We start from the raw sequence: 21185 nt of genomic DNA, 5'->3' as shown, positions 1-21185 counted from the left end.
CATTCCCCAGGAATATGCAATTCTGGGTTAATGTCTGAGGAGGTGTGTGTGTGTGTGTGTGTGTGTGTGTGTGTGTGGTTATCAGCGTCTGGGTTTATGTATGAGTGTCTGATACTTAATGAATATGATTTTGTGTATGCATGTGCATCTATAAATAAATCTATGTAATTCAGTATGAATGGCCGTACACCAGTGTACGACTTCTGTTTGTATATCCCTTTTTGTATATTATTTATTATGTTTACTTCTCGATCAATGCTGATTACCATTCATGGATCTCCGTTCTAATCATATATTGTGAATTACATTACACATGTTTAAATTTTGCTCCACTTTTCAACTCAGAGTAATTCATTTTACGCTTTTCTATATATTTATCATTTACTCCTACAACACAAAATATACGTCTGCATAAATTTCTTCTCTGTTGATCATTTCTTTCCTCCTACTTTTCCTTCTCCCCGTCACCATCACATCCTCCTTCATGTACCGCAAGAAAAACAACGGCTGCGACAACTGCAACAGCAACAAGATATAGTACTACTATTAATACTACTACTAATACTACTACTATTAATAATAATAATAATAATAATATTTTCATTTATTAGCCACTAGTGCCGACGTATAAGGGACAATACAGTAGATGGGGATTGTGGGGCTTTTTCACAAAACTACGAGTATGCAGTTACAAAACAATAACAAAACCAGGGGTCAAGAAAAATATTACAACGAAATTTCCCCAGCTTAGTAAAGCAGAGAAGTTGGGAAAGTGCCTGTTTGACAGACGGCAACTACACCTGTTCTCCGTTTAGGCAGAATATCTGGAGATACCGTATCCTCAGCGTATGTCTGCGCATCAATAGTCACGGACGCCTCACCGAACGAACCTGTCCACATGAATGTGAAGAGGAGGCGCTCCGACTTGGTGAGGTGCCAACGGACTACAATCTTCAAAACCGTCATCTCCATCACCAACAGAGAACATCACCACCAACATCAGCATTAATATCATGTTCATCATCACAACAAAACTTCTAATCACCATCATTATCAGAATAATCAACATTAACAACATCACCCCCATCATCAGCATTATAACAGCTTTGTCATCAAAACTCTCACAATATTTTGGTCTCCTCTGCCTCATCATCATATTCATCACTGCTTCAACACCTACCGAACATTATCAACATTATCATGAATCTCATCATGATTGTAATCTACTTTTCATCTCTTCCATCATCCAATTCTTCAGATGTAATATTAAATATTCTCTCACAAATTTGTTCCAGGAATTTGGGTGATAACAAAATCAAGGAAATCAATGCAGAAGCTTTCCAAAATCTTTCCAGTTTAACAACTCTGTAAGTTGAATCAAACTTATTTTATATTATTTCGTTGCTGATATCGTTGTAATTCTGTAATGTCTTCCCTTACATCAATTTCAGCTCCAACAATCACCATTCTATATTTGCACTTAGTTGTTCATGACATTCTGTGAATGTGAATGTAGGCCCATTTCTAAGATATAGAATATATGGGAGCGTCTTCTTTCAAGGGAACCATTTAGCGTATGCTTTTGCATGTCACTGTGTTCGGATGAGTATATGCGAGCGTATTAACGCATTACGCATGGTGTTTGCTTCAAAATAGAGGCTAAAAACATCCTTGAATAATCCTTGTAGTTGTATCTTTAGCCCCAGATGATTAATACTTCAATATCTATACACATTCTTTTTTTCTTGTTATTGCTTTTATTCTTCTTTTCATCTTCTTCTACTCCGTCTACCTCTTCTTCTCGGCCTCTAAAATTCCACCCCTCCAAGACACCCTTATCATAACTTAGGTCTTCATCCTTGTCTTCATTACCATCACCATTCTCGTCATTCTTCTTCTTCTTCGTCTTCTTCTTCTTCTTCTTCTTCGTCTTCTTCTTCCTTCTCCTCTACTTTTCTACTTCTACATGTTTTTCTTCTTCATCTTTGCCTGATTCTTCTTCATTAAATCCTTTTTTCTTCTTATGCTTCTTCCACCTCCGATTCATCTTTTTCTTCTTTTACACATACAAAATCTGCAACGCCATCATCATCATCAATATCATATCTTTCATTACAACAGAACCTGCAAATTTTTACATAGAACAAAATTATGAATATCACCTTATCATCAGCATCATAACAGCATACTCATCACTGCTCCATCCTACTCAACATTTTCAACAACATCATCATGAATTTCATAATGATGTTAATTTATTTTTCATCTCTGCCATCATCCAATTCTTTGCGCACAAATGCGTTCAATAAATGTTCTTCTCTCAATGTTATGTTCCAGACATTTGCACAGTAATAAAATTATGAAAATCAAAACAGAGACCTTCCGAAATCTTCCCACTTTAACAAATCTGTAAGTTGAATCAACCTACTTTTATAGCATTTCTTTGGGGATATCTTTCTAAACCTGTAATGTCTTTGTATAGATGCAATTTATAGTTTAGGAATGTAAGTGAATGTGAGTGTGGGCTCATTTCTGAGATGTGAGATATATGGGAACGTGAAAGTTGAGGCGAAACATTTACTTTATGCATGTGTATACCTCTCTGTATGGATGAATTGCTGTGAGTGTATATGGGTATATTACATACGGTGTTTAAGTGAAGATCGGAGCTAAATAACATCCCTGAATAACACTTGTAGAATTATTTGTCGCAATAGATGATACGTACACTTAATTTTTAAAAATGTACTTTAACGGTTCTTGTTTTTGTCGATCTTATTGTTGTTGTTGCTATTGTCCTTCACCTTCTTCTTCTTCTTCTTCTTTATCACCTCCACTTATACTTTACCACCATATAATTCTACATCTTTTTCTGCTTCTCTCCTGTATGTACTTCTAGCTCTTCCTCTTCTCCAGCTATTTCTTCTCCATCTTTTTCTTCTACTTCTTCCTATCTTCCTCCTCCTTCTTCGTCATCTTCTTCTTCTTCTTCTTCTTCTTCTTCTTCTTCTTCTTCTTCTTCTTCTTCTTCTTCTTCTTCTTCTTCTTCTTCTTCTTTTTCTTCTTCTTTTTCTTCTTCTTCTTTTTCTTCTCCTTCTTCATCATTCTTTTCTACATATTTTTCAACATCTTTTTCCCTGCTATCCCATTTTTTCTCCGTTTATTTCTTCTTCTCCTCATTGTTGTTTTTCTTTCTTCTTCTTCTCCTCTTATTCCTCCTCCCCTCTTCGCTTTCCTTCTTTTTCTTCATAAGTCTGTCTTTCATGTTCTCCCTCTTCATTTCCTGTTGATTTAATTGTTGTTTTTACGGACATTTTACATCCCCTTCGTTATATACTTCTCCTTCTTCGTCATCTCCTTGGGAGAGGGGTCTTACAAGTAGCCCAGAAGATGGAAGAGCATTGCAGAAAATGAAAGAGAGTATATTTTAGATTAAAAAAGAACTCAATGTGTATCTGATTTCTTATGTGTTAGTATATATGTGTGTGTGATTGTTCAAGCAGCACATTTTATATATGTGTATTCACATTTTTATGTTTTGTGTATGGGTGGTTCAATACTACTGAGTGTATCAACATGTATTCAGGTCTGTATAAAATTTATTGCGTTTAGCTCTGGATCAACGTTGAATTCCACACATTAATCTTGTAATTGTATTTTAAAGCAACTTTACGCATATATAAATATCTCCAACCTTTCAACTCTTAATCATTCACTTTATTTCTCTGAAAATATTTCCAGCTACACAACTTCTTCACTATCACCATCGTCTAAATCATCATTGCCATAACTTCTCACATCAACATCATTATCATAAACACCACTACCACAAACACCATCGCCACCACCACCACCACCACCACAACTATCAGCATCATCATCAACATGAACATTAACACCAACATCCTCGTACTCCGAATTATCATCATATCCATCACTAACATCACAAACATTGCAAACTAACACCACGACAATCACCACCACCACCACCAGCATCAACATCCGCCTCCTCCTCCTCCTCCTCCCCCTCCTCCTCCTCCACCTCCTCCTCTTCATCATCATCATCATCATTATCATCATCATCATCATCATCATCATCTACACCGTCATCTTCACCGTTTACTTTCCTAAACGTTTAAGCATTATATTTTATATTTCATTACGAACCTCTACACATATTTTCACGGCTCACTTTTTGTTACAGACATTTGCTTTATAATGACATCAATGAAATAGAAGGTGGATCTTTTCAAAATCTCCACAATTTAACGACTCTGTAAGTTGCATTAGTTTTTTGATTCTCTTTTATTGACAATATAATTCTAAACATTCAACGTCTTTCTATGCTTGCTTTTTTTTATCTGAAACTCCTTGACACACTATATACACTCAGTCGCCTTCCACAGGAATATGCAATTCTTTGTGAATGTCTGAGAAGGTGTGTGGAGACGTGTGTGTGCGTATGTGTGTGTGTTTGTGTATGTGTGTGTGTGTGCGAATATCAGTGTATGTGTTTATGTATGAGTGTCTGATAATCAATGTATGTGATTCTGTGTATATATGTACATAAGTCTGTCTTTCAGTATGAGTGAACGTACACGAGTTTACGACTTCACTTGTATATCCTTTTGTATACTATTTAGTATGTTTACTTCTCGATCAACGCTGATTACCATTCATGGCTCTCCGTTCTAATTGTATATTGTGAATTACATTCTTCATTTGTAAATTTTGCAACACCTTCCATGTCAGAGTAATTTATTTTACGCTTTTCTATGTCTCCTACAACACGAACGCTGCGTCTGCATAAGTTTCTTTTCTGTTGATCATTTCTTTTCCTCCTACTTCTCCTTCTCCTTGTCACCTACACATCCGCTTCTTTCAGCTACCACAAGAGAAACAACGGCTGCGACAACTGCAACGGCAGCATGTACTACAGATACTACTACTATTACTACTACCAATAATAATAATAATAATAATAATAATAACAATAATAATAATAATAATAACCTAAATTATTGGCCTCTAGAGCCCACGTATAGGCGACAATACAGTCGATGAGAGCAGTGTGGATTTAACAGAAAACAACGAGTAAACAGTTACAAAAACAATAACAAGAAACATGGGACAAGAAAATTAGTACAATGACATTTCCGTCAGTAGGGATGATGACCATCCAGGGTTTGCTGAGGTACCCCCTGGTTCTGATGGTACTTGGAAGGGTAAAACTTTCCTCCTCAAACTCACCACCCTAAAGACGCATTAGTGTAGAACCACTCAGGCGGGCCAGTTTCGCTACATTCCCACACCTTTCAGCAAATGTAATGGTGGGGGGGCATCGCTTCTTTCTCCGGCCTCATCTTCTTTCCAAGTGAAATCTGAAATAATTGATCAGGGTTTGGCCGAAGAGAAAAGTCTGTCTCTATTCATGGCAACCTGCCCCAACATACAAACTCTTTCGCTACTGCGACCGGACAGAGGAAAATTCCTTGCCCTTCCTGGCCAAAGAAGGCGACGGGTCGGTCTTCACTATGGACTCTGCCTATAGACAGATGCATCATGCACGCAACAACAGCTGTTCGACATAACTCCACAAGTCAGTATTGCATGAAACTGAACGACTGCTTGCAGAACGGTTTTGTCGCTCTGTGTAATGAGGGCAGATTCGTGTGAGAGCACCTCCGTGCCTGCAGAGTTTATCTCGGATAGGCAGTATTCCCTGGCAGCACTGCGAAGTGAGGGATTTCTGGAAGTTATCCATCGGTCCCGGCTCAAACATCCTCAGTAACAGATTTGTCAGTTCGACCTCGATAACGCCCAGAACCCCTATGAGTACGTCATCGTAAATTTCCACTAGTAAATCTCTACAGAATTTGAAGTGTTGATACCCCACTGACCGATTTTTCCCACCAGTGAGTTCTCGGCAACATTCCAGATGTCAGTCACTCTGATTGGGTTTCTTCCTGACCTCGGAGATGAGTTGAGAAAGTGCATGTTTGACAAACGGTGACTACAGGTGTTCTCCGTTTAGGCAGAATATCTGGAGATATTGCATCCTCAGCGCATGTGTACGCATCATTAGCCACGGTGTGCCCATCCCATCACATAGTGTGCTGGCAGCAGATGGACACCTCACCAAACGTACCTCTCCACAAAAATGTGAAGAGGAGGCGCTCCGACTTGGTGAGGCGCCAACAGACTACAATCTTCAAAACCGTCATCTTCATCACCAACAGAGAACATCACCACCAACATCAACATCAATGTCATGTTCATCATCACAATAAAACTTCTGTTCCCCATCATTATCAAAATAATCAACATTAACAACATCAGCCCCATCAGCAGCCTCCTAACACCTTCGTCATCATCACACCCACAATATTTTCTGCTCGTCTGTCTCATCATCATATTTATCACTGTTTCCACACCTATCCGCCGTCATGAAGCTCATCATGGGTGTAATCTACTTTTCATATCTTCTATCATCCAATTATTTAGACGTAATATTAAATATTCTCTCACACATTTATTCCATAATTGTTCTTTGTAACTCAATTTTATGTTGCAGGAATTTGGGTATAAACGATATCAAAGAAATCAAAGCCGAAACCTTCCAAAATCTGTCCAGTTTAAAAAGTCTGTAAGTTAAATGAATCTCATTTCATATTATTTCGTTGACGATATCTTTATAATTCTGTAATGTCTTCCCGTACACATCGTCTTTCTATACTTGCGTTTTATTGTTCATGAAATTCTGTGAATGTGAGTGTGGACCCATTTCTAAGATATTGGATGTATAAGAACGTGTTACTTGAGGGTAAGCATTTAGTGTATGCGTGTGTATGCGGGCGTATTAACATCTGTGCACATTACGCATGGTGTTTACTTCTACATAGAAACTAAGTAACATCCTTAGATAATCTTTGTAATCGCATCTTTAGCCTAAGATGATTCATACGTTAATATATAAACTCATTCTTGTTGTTGTTGCTTGTCCTCTTGTATGCTTCTATTTCATCCAATACTTCTTCCCGTCCTCTAAAACTCCATTCCCCAACGACACCATCATCATGACCTGTCTTCATCCTCGTCATCATTACCATCACCATTCTCCTCAGTCTTCTTCTCTTCCTTCTTCTTGTCTTCTTCTTCGTCTCCTTATTTTTCTTCGTTTTCTTTTCTTCCTCCTTCTGCTTCTTCTCCTCCTTCATCTTATTCTCCTTCGTCTTCTTCTCGTACTTTTTCTTCTTTTTCTTTTTCATCTTCTTCTCTTGCAGATACACAATCTTCAAAACCGTCATCTTCATCACCACCAACATCAACATCAATGTCACGTTCATCATCACAATAAAACTTCTGTTCCCCATCATTATCAGGATCATCAACATTAACAACATCAGCCCCATCAGCAGCCTCCTAACACCTTCGTCATCATCACACCCACAATATTTTCTTCTCCTCTGCCTCACCCTCATATTCATCACTGCCCACACACCAACAAAAAATTATCAACAATATCGTAATCTACTTTTCATTTCGTCTCTCTTCTAATTCTTTAGTCATAATGTTTAATATTCTCTCACAAATGTATAACATAAATTTTCTTAACTCAATTTTATGTTCCAGGAATTTGGGTAGAAACAAAATCAAAGAAATCAAAGCCGAAACCTTCCAAAATCTTTCAAATTTAACAATTCTGTAAGTTGAATCAATCTTATTTTATATTATTTCATTGACGATGTTATTCTTAGTGCAAGTTTCAAAGAATGAATTTCGATTATAACAGTTCTCTCTTTTCAAAGCTATAATGGTAGTGAGAAAGGAGCATATTTGGCATATTCTGCTTTATGAGTTCAATATAGGCAACAACGCAACGGAAAGTGCGATGAATAATAATTCACTGTATGTGGATCGGCCAAAAAGTGTAAGTCAGTGTCAATGGGGTGGGGGGGCTGCTGCAATTACGAAGAGGAGACTACCGCCTAGAAGACGAGCCTCGTCCTGGAAGATCTGTAGAGCTCAACGAGGACGACCTGCAAACCTGGTAGAAAAAATCCCATCGCATCTCTTGACGAACAAGCAGAGAAGGTTGCATTTGGTCATTCAATCCTTCATCGACATCTACATGCCTTCGGAAAAGTCAGATAATTGGGTCCATGGGTTCCTCACAAACGTTCTGAGTGTAATGGCGCGCAGAGAGCGAATGTTTGCTTTTCTTTGCTATCACGTCTGATGAAAGAATCATTTAGCACTGAATAGTACCTGGTGACGAGAAATGGATTCTCTACAAGGATATCAAGCGCCGTAAAGAAAGGACTGGAAAAAGAGAAACATCGACACCTCAGGCTAAAAGAAAGTCTTCACCCACTTAAGTTCTTACTATTTGTTTCATGGGATATAAGTGGTTTAGTTCACTTTGAACATTTAAATCCAAACCGAGCGATAACAATGTATATCTAACGTGAGCAGCTTGAGCAGCTTAAGTCAGGTCTGAAAGAAAAAAACGACAATCCTTCTTATGAAGTCGAAATGTGTTCGTCGATCAGGATAGCATTCCGAAGGCTAGACCAGCTTGAATGGGAAACGAATCCTCCCACGATGTTTGGCGGACATTTCGACATTCTGATTACCCGTTATTCGTCAGTCTTCAAAACATTTGAATGGAAAAAATATGAATTGTGTAGTGGAAATCAAAATATTCTGTTGACAATTTCAGAACAGTACTGGAGGAGTGTTATTCGTGACAGACAAGTGAAGTTGGGAAGAGGAGCATTACAAGTCTACCAGGTAGACGGAAGAGAGTTTAAAGGAGAGTATTTGAATAATAACTTTGTTTATCTTAATTATGAAAGATGAAAGAAGTATAAAAACCGCATTATTTATGGGATGACGCTATACATGTTCTCTCAAATTAATTTTCATTTTGTAGGAATTTGTGTAACAATGCTATCACGAAAATTTATTGAGGAATTTTCCAGAACGTTTCTAGTGTAACGGAATTGTAATTTCCATCATTTTTTGTTACAGAGAGTTGTATAATAATGATATCAATGAATTAGAAGTTGGCTCTTTTCAAAATCTTCCCAGTTTAACGACTCTGTAAGTAGCATTAGTTTCTTTTTTATTTTCTTTTATTGACAATATAATTCTAAACATTTAATGTCTTTCCATGCCTTCTTTTTTAACCCACTCTACTTCAGGCACCATATACACACACGCGAAGGCGGCGAGCTGGCAGAAACGTTAGCACGCCGGGCGAAATGCTTAGCGGTATTTCGTCTGCCGCTACGTTCTGAGTTCAAATTCCGCCGAGGTCGACTTTGCCTTTCATCCTTTCGGGGTCGATTAAATAAGTACCAGTTACGCACTGGGGTCGGTATAATCGACGTAATCCGTTTGTCTGTCCTTGTTTGTCCCCTCTGCGTGTAGCCCCTTGTGGGCAGTAAAGAAATAACACACAGTCGCTTTCGAACGAAATCTGCGATTCTTTGTGAATGTCTGATAAGGTGTGCGTCTGTGAAGGTGTCTGTGTGAATATCAGCGTCTGGGTTTATGTATGAGTTACTTATAATTCACGTATATAATTTTTATGTATGTATGTGTATATATAAGTATGTGTCTTTCAGTATGAGTGAATGTACACGAGTGCACATTCCCAAGGCTCACAGAGGTGCACTCAGCAGTGCAGTGAAAGCACGTGATAAAAATTAGACGACTGAATAATAATAATAATAATAATAATAATAATAATAATAATAATAATAATAATAATAATAATAATAATGCTTTCTAATTGATGTATCAATACCAGCAGATGACAACGTTTCCCTAAAAGAAATGGAAAAACTTTCAAAATACAAAGACCTCGAAATAGAGGTGACTCGAATGTGGAATCTAAAAACAGAAACAATTGCTATCATAGTAGGTGCCTTAGGTACAATAAAAAAATATTCAGACAAATACATAACAAAAACACCAGGACTTACAAATATATATAACACAGAAAATTGCACTACTGGACACTGCACACATCCTACGCAAAACACTTTCAATACAGTAACCATAAGAGTATCACTGCAAACCACAGCACATACTCAAGGCACACAGAGCTGCGCTCGGTAGTGAAGTGAAAGCACGTTATAAAATTAAAACTGCTGAACAATAATAATAATAAGAAGAAGAAGAAGAAAGCTTTTGCTGGATAGTTGGGGCAGAGGGAATGTGACAACCGGTTTACAAAGTTGTAAACGATTCAGTCTGTTTTTAAAATAATGATGTGGGAAATATACGAGTGAATGCGAGTGCTTTTGAGAGTGTGTGAGTGTGCTTAAGAGAGCGTGGGTGTGTGCGCATGTTTTATTGCTTGTCGTCGTAGTTTTCGTAAAAGTCTCCCACCTGTCATCACCTCTTTCTTCTTCCTCTTATTTTAATCTATTTCTTCTACACCCCCACGTATTTATAATTTATCCCTTGTTTCATGTCATTTCTTTTCAATCTTTTTATACAGCACCACGTATATCATTTGTAAATGTTTTACCGAAACAATTCTTCTTCTTCTTCTTCTTCTTCTTCTATTTCTTCTTCTTCTACAACTACTACTACTACTACTACTACTACTACTACTACTACTACTACTACTACTAATTTTTCTTCTACTTCTCCTTCCTCGTCTTCTTCGTCTACTTTTACACACACTCACAAACTTCAACGCCAACATCTTTGTCAATATCACATCCATCATCACAACAAAACCTGTGAATCCTCATCATTTTCACACTGGAAAAAATTATAAACATCACTCCATCATCAGCATCATAACATCAGCATCATCACTCCCACAGTAATTTCCTCTCCTCTGCCACATCACCATACTCATTACTGCTCACATCCCACCCAACATTATCTACAACATCATCATGAGGTTCATCATGATGGTAATCTACATTTCGTATCTTCCATCATCCCATTCTTTTGACAAATATGTTCAATAAATGTTCTTTACTCAATGTTATGTCTCAGGAAATTGCACCGAAATGAAATTAAGAAAATCCAAGCAGGGACCTACCGAAATCTTTCCAGTTTAACAACTCTGTAAGTTGAATCAACCGACGTTTATCGTATTTCTTTGACGATATCTTACTAAATCCGTAATATCTTTCTATAGAGGCAATCTATAATTTGTGAATGTGATTGTGGGCCCAAATCTGAGATGTGAGATACATGGGAGCAACCAATGCTATTATCATCATCATCATCATCATCATCATCATCATCATCATCATCTAACCCATCATCATCATCAGCGTCTGCGTTCCTAAATGTTTTGGTATTACATTTTATATTTCATTACGAACATTCCTCTGTATACATTTTTTCACGGCTCACTTTTTTGTTACAGAGAGTTGTATAATAATGATATCAATGAATTAGAAGTTGGATCTTTTCAAACTCTTCCCAGTTTAACGCCTCTGCAAGTTGCATAATTCTTTTGATTCTCTTTTATTGACAATATAATTTTAAACATTTTGTCTTTCCATGCTTTCTTTACTGTAATCCACTCTACTTGACGCACTCTTTACACTCAGTCGCTTTCCCCAGGAATATTCAATTCTTTGTAAATGTCTGAGAAGGTGTGTGTGTGTGTATGTGTGTGTGCGTGTGAGTGGGTGTGTGGATATCAGTCTCTATATATGAATTTCTGATAATTACTGCATATGATTTTGTGCATGATTGTGCATATGTCAGTCTGTGTCATGCAAGATGAGTGAACGTACATGAGTGTATCGACTTGATTTGTACCTCCTTTTGTATATTATTTATTATATTTACACCTCGAGCAACGCTGATTACCATTCATGGCTCTCCGTTCTAATTATAAATTGTGAATGACATTATTTTTGTTTAGATTTTGCTACACTTTTCAACTCAGAGTAACTTGTTTTACACTCTTCTATCTTTCTATCATTTACTCCTACCACACGAGAGATGCGTCTGCATAAATTTCTTCCTTTCTCTTCATTATTTTCTGTCCTTCTCTTTCTCCCCTCCTCTTCACCACTACATTCTCCTCTTTCTTTTTCTCAAACCACAAAAAAAACAATGACTGCGGCAAAGGCAACCGCAGCAAGAAAAACTGCTGCTGCTACTACTACTACTACTAATAATAATAATAATTTAATATATTGGCCGCTAGTGCCGGCGTATAGGGGACAATACATTAGACGGGGACCGTGGGGATTTTACACAAAACAACGAGTGAACAGTTACGAAAACGATAACGTAAATCATGAGACAAGAAAAATATTGCAATGAGATTTCCCAATGGGGGTGATTACGACCCAGGGTTGGCTCAAGTAGCCCTTAATCCCGAACCACCCGATTCTTCGATGGTACTCAGGAAGGGTACATCTCTCCTCCTCAACTTCATCAGCCTACAGACGCATTATCATAGCAGGTCCACTTACACGGGCCATTTTCGCGACATTCACACACATTTCAGCAAATGCACGGCGTAGTATCAATTCTTTCTCCAGCCTATTCTTCCTTTCCAAGTGAAATCTGAAACAGTTGATGAGTGATTGGCCGAAGAGAAAGTCGGTGTTCACTCCTTGCAGCATGGTCCAACACCCATCTTTCTCTAGTGCTACCAGTCGGAGGAAAATTCCCTGCCCTTCCTGGCCAAGGTAGGCGGCGGGTCGATCTTCTCTATGTACTCGGTCGATAGCCGGATCCATCCTAGACGCTACAAAAACTGTTCGCTATAACTCCAGAAGTCAGTAATGCATGACATTGACCAAGTGCGTACAGAACGGCTTTGTCGGTTTGCGTGAAACTAGGGCTGATTCGTGTTAGAGCACTTCCGTAAAACAAAAAATAGTAGGGCAAAATGAAGAGGGCGAATAACGTGAGGAAAAAGTTAGTGCAGAAGGAGAAAAAGGTGAAGAAAAGAGGAGAAAAGGAAGAAGAAGAAGAAGAAGAAGAAGAAGAAGAAGAAGAAGAAGAAGAAGAAGAAGAAGAAGAAGAAGAAGAAGAAGAAGAAGGAAATAACGAAGTAGAGGCAGATAAATATGAAGAAAAGGAAAAGAAGTAAAAGAAGAGAATAAAGAAGAAGAAGGAGTAAAAGAAACAAATATAGCCGGTTGAGTTTAGGTGGGAGGAACAGGAAAGGTTTAAAAACGTAAGACAAACAGAACTGATAATAGTAGTAGTAGTAGTAGTAGTAGTAGTAGTGTTCGTGAGGGAATATTAAATATTTTGGCCATAGAATTGGATGATGGAAGAGATGATAAGTAGATGACGATATTGTTGATAATGTTGGGTTGGTGTGTGGGCAGTGATGAATATGATGGTGAGGCAGAATTTATTGTGGGAGTGTTGATGGCGAAGGTGTTATGATGCTGATGATGACAGTGATGTTGTTAATGTTGATTATTCTGATAATGATGGTGATTAGAATATTGTTGGGATGATGAAAATTATATTTCTGTTGATGCTGATGGTGATGCACTCTGTTGATGATGAAGATGACGGTTTTGAAGATTGCGGTCCGTACGCCCGTTCGCCCGTCCTCCTAAACTTTCTCCATTTTCCCCTCCACTTTTCCCTATTGTCTCTCTCATCTGTTCCTACTTATTTTATTCTCGTTCGTCATGTCTATCATGGTGATGACCATCATTATTATAATCAATTCCATCACCATCGATTCTTTTTCTCCTTCTTTTCACATCCTTCGCCTCATCATCAATTTTCGCTTCCTGTGTTATTCTTTTGCGACTTCTGCCGCTTGTAATTTTCTTCTTTCCTTCGCCTCCTTTTCTCATCCTTTTCGCCGTCTTCCTCCTCCTTCTCTTCGCCCCTTTTCTCTTCCTCCTCCACCTTCAGCTTCTACTTCTTTTTCTTCATTCGCTTTAATAATTCTTGTACTTCTACTCGATTTCTTTTGCATTTGCTTGAGCGGCTAAAGTCAGCTCTAAAAGAAAAATGACCATCTATGTTATCAAGTCGAAAGGCGTTCTTCTATCAATATAATTATACTTGGCCACATACGGCCAGGGTGACATCCCAAAGGCTAGACCAGTCTGAATGGGAAACGAAGTCCCACTCACCAAATTTGCGGGACATATCCACATCTGATTATCAATTCTTCTGCAGTCTTCTAACTCATTTGGATGGAAAGAATATGAATTTGGTAGATAATTTCTGAACAGTAGTGGAGGAGTGTTCTTCGTTATAGATAAGTGGAGTTTGGGAGAGGAGCCTTACGCGTCTACCAAATAGATGGAAGAACATTGTAGAGAATGAAGGAGACTATATTTTAGATTAAAAAAGAACTTTGTTTACCTTAATTATGAAAGAAGTGTAAAAAGCCGCATTATTTATGGGATGACACAATACATATACTTCTAAAATTAAGTTTTCGTTTTGCAGGACTTTGTATAACAATGCTATCAAGAAAATTAGAGGAGGAATTTTCCAGAACTTTTCTGCATTAACAGAATTGTAATTTGGATCATTCTTGATAGTTTTTCATTGCCATCATATTCATAATTTCTGATTGCCATCCCATTCTATAACGGTCTACCTCTTTCTCTCTCTGCATTCTCATAACATTTCCAGAGCTGTATGTGATTGACTTTGAATGTCTGTCAATGTGAGTGTGTGTGTTTGTGAGACATTATGAGTGTGTGTTAGTACATATGCACATGCGATTGTTCAAGCAGCACATTTTATGTATGTGTATACGTTAGTTAATGTTTTGTGTATGGGTGGTTCAATACTAGTGTATCAAATTGTATTCATGCCTATATAACGTTTACTGTCTTTAGCTCTGGATCGACGTTGAATGCCAAACATCAATCTTGTAATTGTACTTTTATGATTAACTTTAATCATATATAAATATCTCTAACCTTCCAACTCTTAATCATTCACTTTCTTTATTTCTCTGAAAATATTTCCAGCTACGTAAATTCTTCATCATCACCTTCATCAAAATCATCATTGCCATATCTTTCCTCATCAACACCACAAACACCACAACCACCACCATCATCATCATTATCATCTACGCCATCATCATCATCAACTACTTTCTTAAATTTTTAGGCCTTATATTTTATATTTCATTACGAACCTGTATACATTTTTTCACGGTTCACTTATTTGTTACAGAAATTTGTTTGATAATGATATCACTGAATTAGAAGTTGGATCTTTTCAAAATCTTCCCAGATTAAAGACTCTGTAAGTTGCATTAGTTTTTGATTCTCTTCTTTTGACAACATAATTCTAAATATCTAATGTCTTTCCCTGCTTTCTTTTTGCTCTCAATCTCCTTGACGCGTTATATACAATCAATCGCCTTCCACACGAATATCGCATTCTTTGTGAACATCTGATGTATGTGTGTGTATGAGTATCAGTGTCTGGGTTTATGTATGAGTTTTGATAATTTAGGCATATGATTTTGTGTATGTGCGTGTGTCAATCTGTTTCTTTCAGTATGAGTGAATGTACACGAGTGTATCGACTTGGTCTGTATATCATTTATTATGTTTACTTTCCGATCAAAGCTGATTACCATTCATGGCTCCGCGTTATAATTATATATTGTGCATTACATTATTCATGTTTAAAGTTTGCTGCACTTTCCAAATCTGAGTAATATATTTTACGCTTTTCTGTTGCACCATCATTTACTCCTAAAGACCTAAGATGCGTCTACCGAAATTTTGTCTTTTCTGTTCATTTTTTTTCCTCCTCCTTCTCCCACCATATGATCCTCCTTTTTCTCTACTACGACAAAAGCAAAAGAATGCGACAACTACAACAGCCGCAAGAACTACTACTACTACTACTACTACTACTACTACTACTAATAATAATAATAATAAATAGAATTGCTAAATAGAACTGGATGCGGTTACAAATGCTACGGAAAAACAGTCCGCCACCTTCTATATATGGATGACCTAAAATTATATGCTAAAAACGACAAAGAGCTAGAAACACTACTACAGACAGTACACGGCTTTACCAAGGAAATAGATATGAAATTCGGATTAGAAAAATATGCCAAAGCAACCCTGAAAAGAGGAAAATTAATTAAAAGTAGCAATATAACACTAGATAAAGCCAATGAAATAAGAGAACTAGACGAAAGCCAACCATATAAGTATTTAGGAGTCAATGAACTAGATAGGATACAACATACACAAATGAAAGAAAAAATAAAGAAAGAGTACTATAGACGAGTTAGATCAATACTAAAAACAGAGCTCAATGCTAAAAACAAGATAATGGGTATCAACACTTTAGCTGTCCCAGTTATAAGCTACAGCTACAACATCCTTAACTGGACACTAAACGAACTATGTAAAATAGACAGGAAAACAAGAAAAATAATGACAGGATATAGGATGCACCACCCAAAATCTGACATAGAAAGGCTATATATACAACGCACAGAAGGTGGCAGAGGTCTTATACAGCTAGAAAACTATTATAAAATAACCACCATAGGACTGCAAAAATACCTACTCCAGAAGCAAGGGAAACTAATACAAATAGCCACAAAACACGAGCAAAACAAAAAACTGTTTTCAGTATTTAAGGAAGCTGACAAATACAAACAAGAAATCAATCTACCTAACAAATACGAAGAAGAAGAAGAAGAAGAAGAAGAAGAAGAAGAAGAAGAAGAAGAAGAAGAAGAAGAAGAAGAAGAAGAAGAAGAAGAAGAAGAAGAAGAAGAAGAAGAAACAACAAAAGCTATAAAACAAATGAAATCCAAACTAAAACTAGAACAGCAACGGACCATGATAAAACAATGGCAAGAAAAGCCCCTACATGGTAAATACTGGGCTAAACTAAATGCGAAAGAAATAGACAGAAAAAAATCCCAGCAATGGCTGAGAAGCTCAGGACTCAAAACAGAGACTGAAGGATTTTTAATTGCTGCACAAGACCAGAGCCTCCCCACCAGAAATTACCAAAAACACATAATGAAAAGAAATATAACAAGTAACTGTAGAATATGTGGAGATGGATAAGAAACAATAAATCATATTATCTCTGGCTGCCCAGTCCTGGCTAAGAAGGAATATATTCACAGACACGACAGAGCTGGGACCTATATACACTGGAAGCTATGCCAACACTATGGAATAACAACAGAAAAAAGATGGTATAAACACACGCCAGAAAAGGTCACAGAAAACGAGAAGGCAACCATACTTTGGGATATGCCAATACACACAGATAGAGAAATTAAGGCAAATAGACCAGATATAGTTGTCAAAGATCATGAAGAAAAAAAAATGCTTTCTAATTGATGTATCAATACCAGCAGATGACAACGTTTCTCTAAAAGAAATGGAAAAACTTTCAAAATACAAAGACCTGGAAATAGAGATAACTCGAATGTGGAATCTAAAAACAGAAACAATTCCTATCATAGTAGGTGCCTTAGGTATAATAAAAAAATATTCAGACAAATACCTAACAAAAACACCAGGACTTACAAATATATATAACATACAGAAAATTGCACTACTGGGTACTGCACACATTCTACGCAAAACACTTTCAATACAGTAAACACAAGAGCACCACAGCAAACCACAGCACATACCCAAGGCGCACAGAGCTGCGCTCGGTAGTGAAGTGAAAGCACGTTATAAAAATAAAACTACTGAACAATAATAATAATAATAATAGTAATAATAACAACAAAACCTGAACGTGGAACCTGAAGACTAAAACAATACCTATTGTCATAGGTGCCCTGGGAATGACAGCGAAACGGGCTGATTACTACCTAGCTCAGATACCAGGAAACACCAAAATGGCTGAAGTTCAAAAGATAGTGCTCATGGGAACTGACCATATCCTACGTAAAATACTGTCTGTGTGATATCAAATTTTAAAACAAACGCATAATTTTCTTATGGTTTCTTAAACATTCTCTAGAACAACACTATGTACAAGTCCAAATATATGGTACCCTAGGCATAACATCTACATGAACTTCTAACTAGTTGTCTCTTGAGGTCTCTGGGTGAGACTTGGATCCAACTTGTACAAATGCAAAACAAAAGTAAAACATAAAATAATAATAATAATAATAATAATAATAATAATAATAATAATAATAATAATAAAGAAGATTCACCGGGCTGAATAACAACATGGATGTGCTACACCGGGATCCCTATGCAAAAACAAATCTAATCCAATAACATCGATGGAATTAGGCAAAAGAACCGGTGGAAGATTTGAAGGAAGCGGTCTTTTAACGAAGATAATTTAAAAATAAAAAATTTTTTATTCTTAAAAAATGAAATTTCACTGCCATACAAAGCACAGATCCTCATATGCATGATGTCTCAATGAAACACGTGCGATCACACACGCAAAACCAACACCGGAAAGTTTACAAACTATATAAAAAGAAATGGAACAAAATAGTAAGTACATATATTGAATAATTACGCATACACTCGAACGTGTACACAATGATATATACGTTTTGATACCCATAGAACTACACATGCATCTTAATGTTTACACAACTACGTGAAAATCACAGGACACACTCACGCATACGAAAACACATATCACAAACGAAGCAAAACCAAAACTTTTTTTTCTTCTTTATTTATTTTCATTTTGTGAACAAACACAGACAGTGAACCATTCATAAGTTTAAAACGCCACACACACACACACACACACACACACACACACACACACACACAAAACATACACTATGCCCGGAGATAAATCTATCAACAAAAAAAATACAGATGAATACCGATCTGCTAGCCTTAAAAAACTACGCTACGAGCAATGTTTACATGCTGAGAACTCGGTGACGGTGTTGTCTCAAAAAACTGACCCTAAACAGACAAATCCGTCCCCTAATGTCAACGCCAAAGCTCGTCATGCCTCAATGATAACAAGGCAGATCACAAACCAGATTGGTCGTCGACCGAATCACAAAGGGCCACTCACTCGAAATAGATCTGCTAGCCTTAAGAAGCTACGTCACGAGAGCTCGGAGACGGTGTTGTCTCAAAAAATGTACCCTAAACAGACAGATCCGTCCCCTAGCGTCAACGTCGAAGCTTGTTATGCCTCACTGTTAATAAAACAAAATACAAACCGAAATGGTCATAGACCGGATTATAAAGGACCACTTACTCGGATAATGAACCAGATCCGAGACGAGAAATCTGCTACTGGTTCAAATCTACCCGACACACAGGAGCTGGAAGTACCCCACAACCGGAATATTCCAACAGATGGCCATCCATGCTCGTCATCAAATAACCAAAAGAAAAAGAATGAAAAATGATCTAGGGAAGATAATAAAGAAGTTCTTACAGCCTTCTACCATGCCATATATTTCCCTACAGATAAATCTAATACTGTATAAACCTACTTAAACTGGAGACAGAAACACCTTGAAGTAAGACCCTACATAGACAGTAACAAACTTGCCAACGTCAGAAGAAACATTATGAAAAAAAAATTACTAACTGAAGTAGAGATTGACCAAATTAAACAAGCAGTAAGGGATAAAAAGAATGAAACTGCAGCTAAAGAAGATACTACAGAGGAAATAATTATAAACCAGCCCAAGGCTGATGAAAATACAGTAATGATTGAAAGAGTTAAGGTAACTGATAGGCAAAGTGAAATACTCTCTGAACCAACCATAAACACTAAGGCAGGTGAAAATCAAATAGATGAAGAAAGTCATACAGAAATCGACGCAACAGAACTACATGATCTAAAAAATCAAATCATGATTGAATGGCTGAAAATTAAAGAAACTAGTATGAATGAACGCGACACTCTCCCCCAAAATTCGCAATTCTAACCAAAACCTGAAAATAATTGGTAAAATCCGCCTTGCACTTAAGGATATAATTTCAGCTAATGATGTTGATATTACAGATCTCAACCACCTGTACTATGCATCCGCAAGAATCTCAACGATTCTATGTGGTGAAAAGATTAGAAAAAGACAACACTCCCACAAAAAGCCTTCTTGGCAAGAACGCATTCAACACCAAATTAGGCTGCTTAGATCTGACATAGAATGTTTGAAAAACCTTAAATTTGACAAGAGTATCAAACCTACAAAGACCCAAAAACTAAAGAAAAAATATAATATGAAAACCATAGTTGACATTGATGCCACCATAGAAACCATCAAGCAAAAGGTATGTGCTAAAGCTGCCCGCATAGCAAGGTATGAAAAGCGTGTTAGATTCTTCCGAGATAATAACATGTTCAAAAATAGCCCCAAAAATTTCTACAGGAAGATAGGGAAAACACCGGTAACAATAAAGTCTGTCTCATCAAAAGAAGAAGTGCAAGAATTTTGGAATAAAATCTGGGCAGAAGATAAAACACACAATGAAAAGGCCCATTGGATTGATAGAATATCTACAGACCTAGACTCCTTAGAGGAGCAAAAGTGGGAGGGGGTCAAGGTAGAAGATATAAGATCTGATCTCAGGAGGTCAAGCAAATGGAAGTCTCCAGGAAAGGATAAAATTCCTAACTTCTGGTTGAATGCCTTCCCAGAAAGCCATGAACTGCTAACAAAACTTTACAACGATGTTTTGCAAAATCCTAGTTTGATGCCCTCTTGGCTAGTTAATGGTTTAACATTCCTGCTTCCAAAAAATGAGGAAACAAACGAACCAAAAAATTATCGCCCCATAACCTGCTTAACAACAATGTATAAGACGCTAACATCTGTCCTAACCGAGTACACCTATAGTTTTTTAATAGAAAGTAGCATATTCCCTAATGAGCAAAAGGGATGTAAACGTGGATCTTATGGTTGTAAAGATCAGCTACTCATCAATAAGATGATCTTAGAAGATTGTCACAAGCGACACAAAAACTTGTCAATAGCCTGGATAGACTATAACAAGGCCTTTGATAGCCTACCACATAGCTGGATTAGGAAATGTCTGGAAATGTATAAAATAGCTCCTACTCTGCGAAACTTTTTATCTGTAAGTATGAGATCATGGAGAACCACACTGATGTTGAACAATGACAATGAATCTCTAAATGCTGGAGATGTAAGAATTTCATGTGGCATTTTCCAGGGTGACTCACTATCACCACTTCTCTTCTGTCTAGCCCTAATACCG

At 37.2% G+C, this 21185-nt stretch overlaps 1 protein-coding gene across 2 annotated transcripts in view; it reads left to right on the top strand.

The window, feature by feature from the left end:
- The window catches only part of LOC106881167 (uncharacterized), a 106982-nt gene that overhangs the window by 24776 nt on the left and 61021 nt on the right, over positions 1-21185 (top strand). For both annotated transcript variants that reach the window (XR_016239249.1, XM_089346520.1), the window contains exons 6-13: positions 1296-1367; positions 2338-2409; positions 4205-4276; positions 6575-6646; positions 7633-7704; positions 9034-9105; positions 11026-11097; positions 15178-15249. Coding sequence is in view for 1 of the 2 variants with exons in the window: in XM_089346520.1 (XP_089202646.1) it covers positions 1296-1367; positions 2338-2409; positions 4205-4276; positions 6575-6646; positions 7633-7704; positions 9034-9105; positions 11026-11097; positions 15178-15249 (576 nt within the window). In the remaining variant the exon portion in view is untranslated. The remainder of the gene's footprint in view (positions 1-1295; positions 1368-2337; positions 2410-4204; positions 4277-6574; positions 6647-7632; positions 7705-9033; positions 9106-11025; positions 11098-15177; positions 15250-21185) is intronic.

The sequence above is a fragment of the Octopus bimaculoides genome, chromosome 30 (assembly GCF_046866305.1).
Source record: "Octopus bimaculoides isolate indiv1 chromosome 30, ASM4686630v1, whole genome shotgun sequence".
Lineage (NCBI taxonomy): Eukaryota > Metazoa > Mollusca > Cephalopoda > Octopoda > Octopodidae > Octopus > Octopus bimaculoides.
This window is presented reverse-complemented; position numbering and strand designations above follow the sequence as displayed.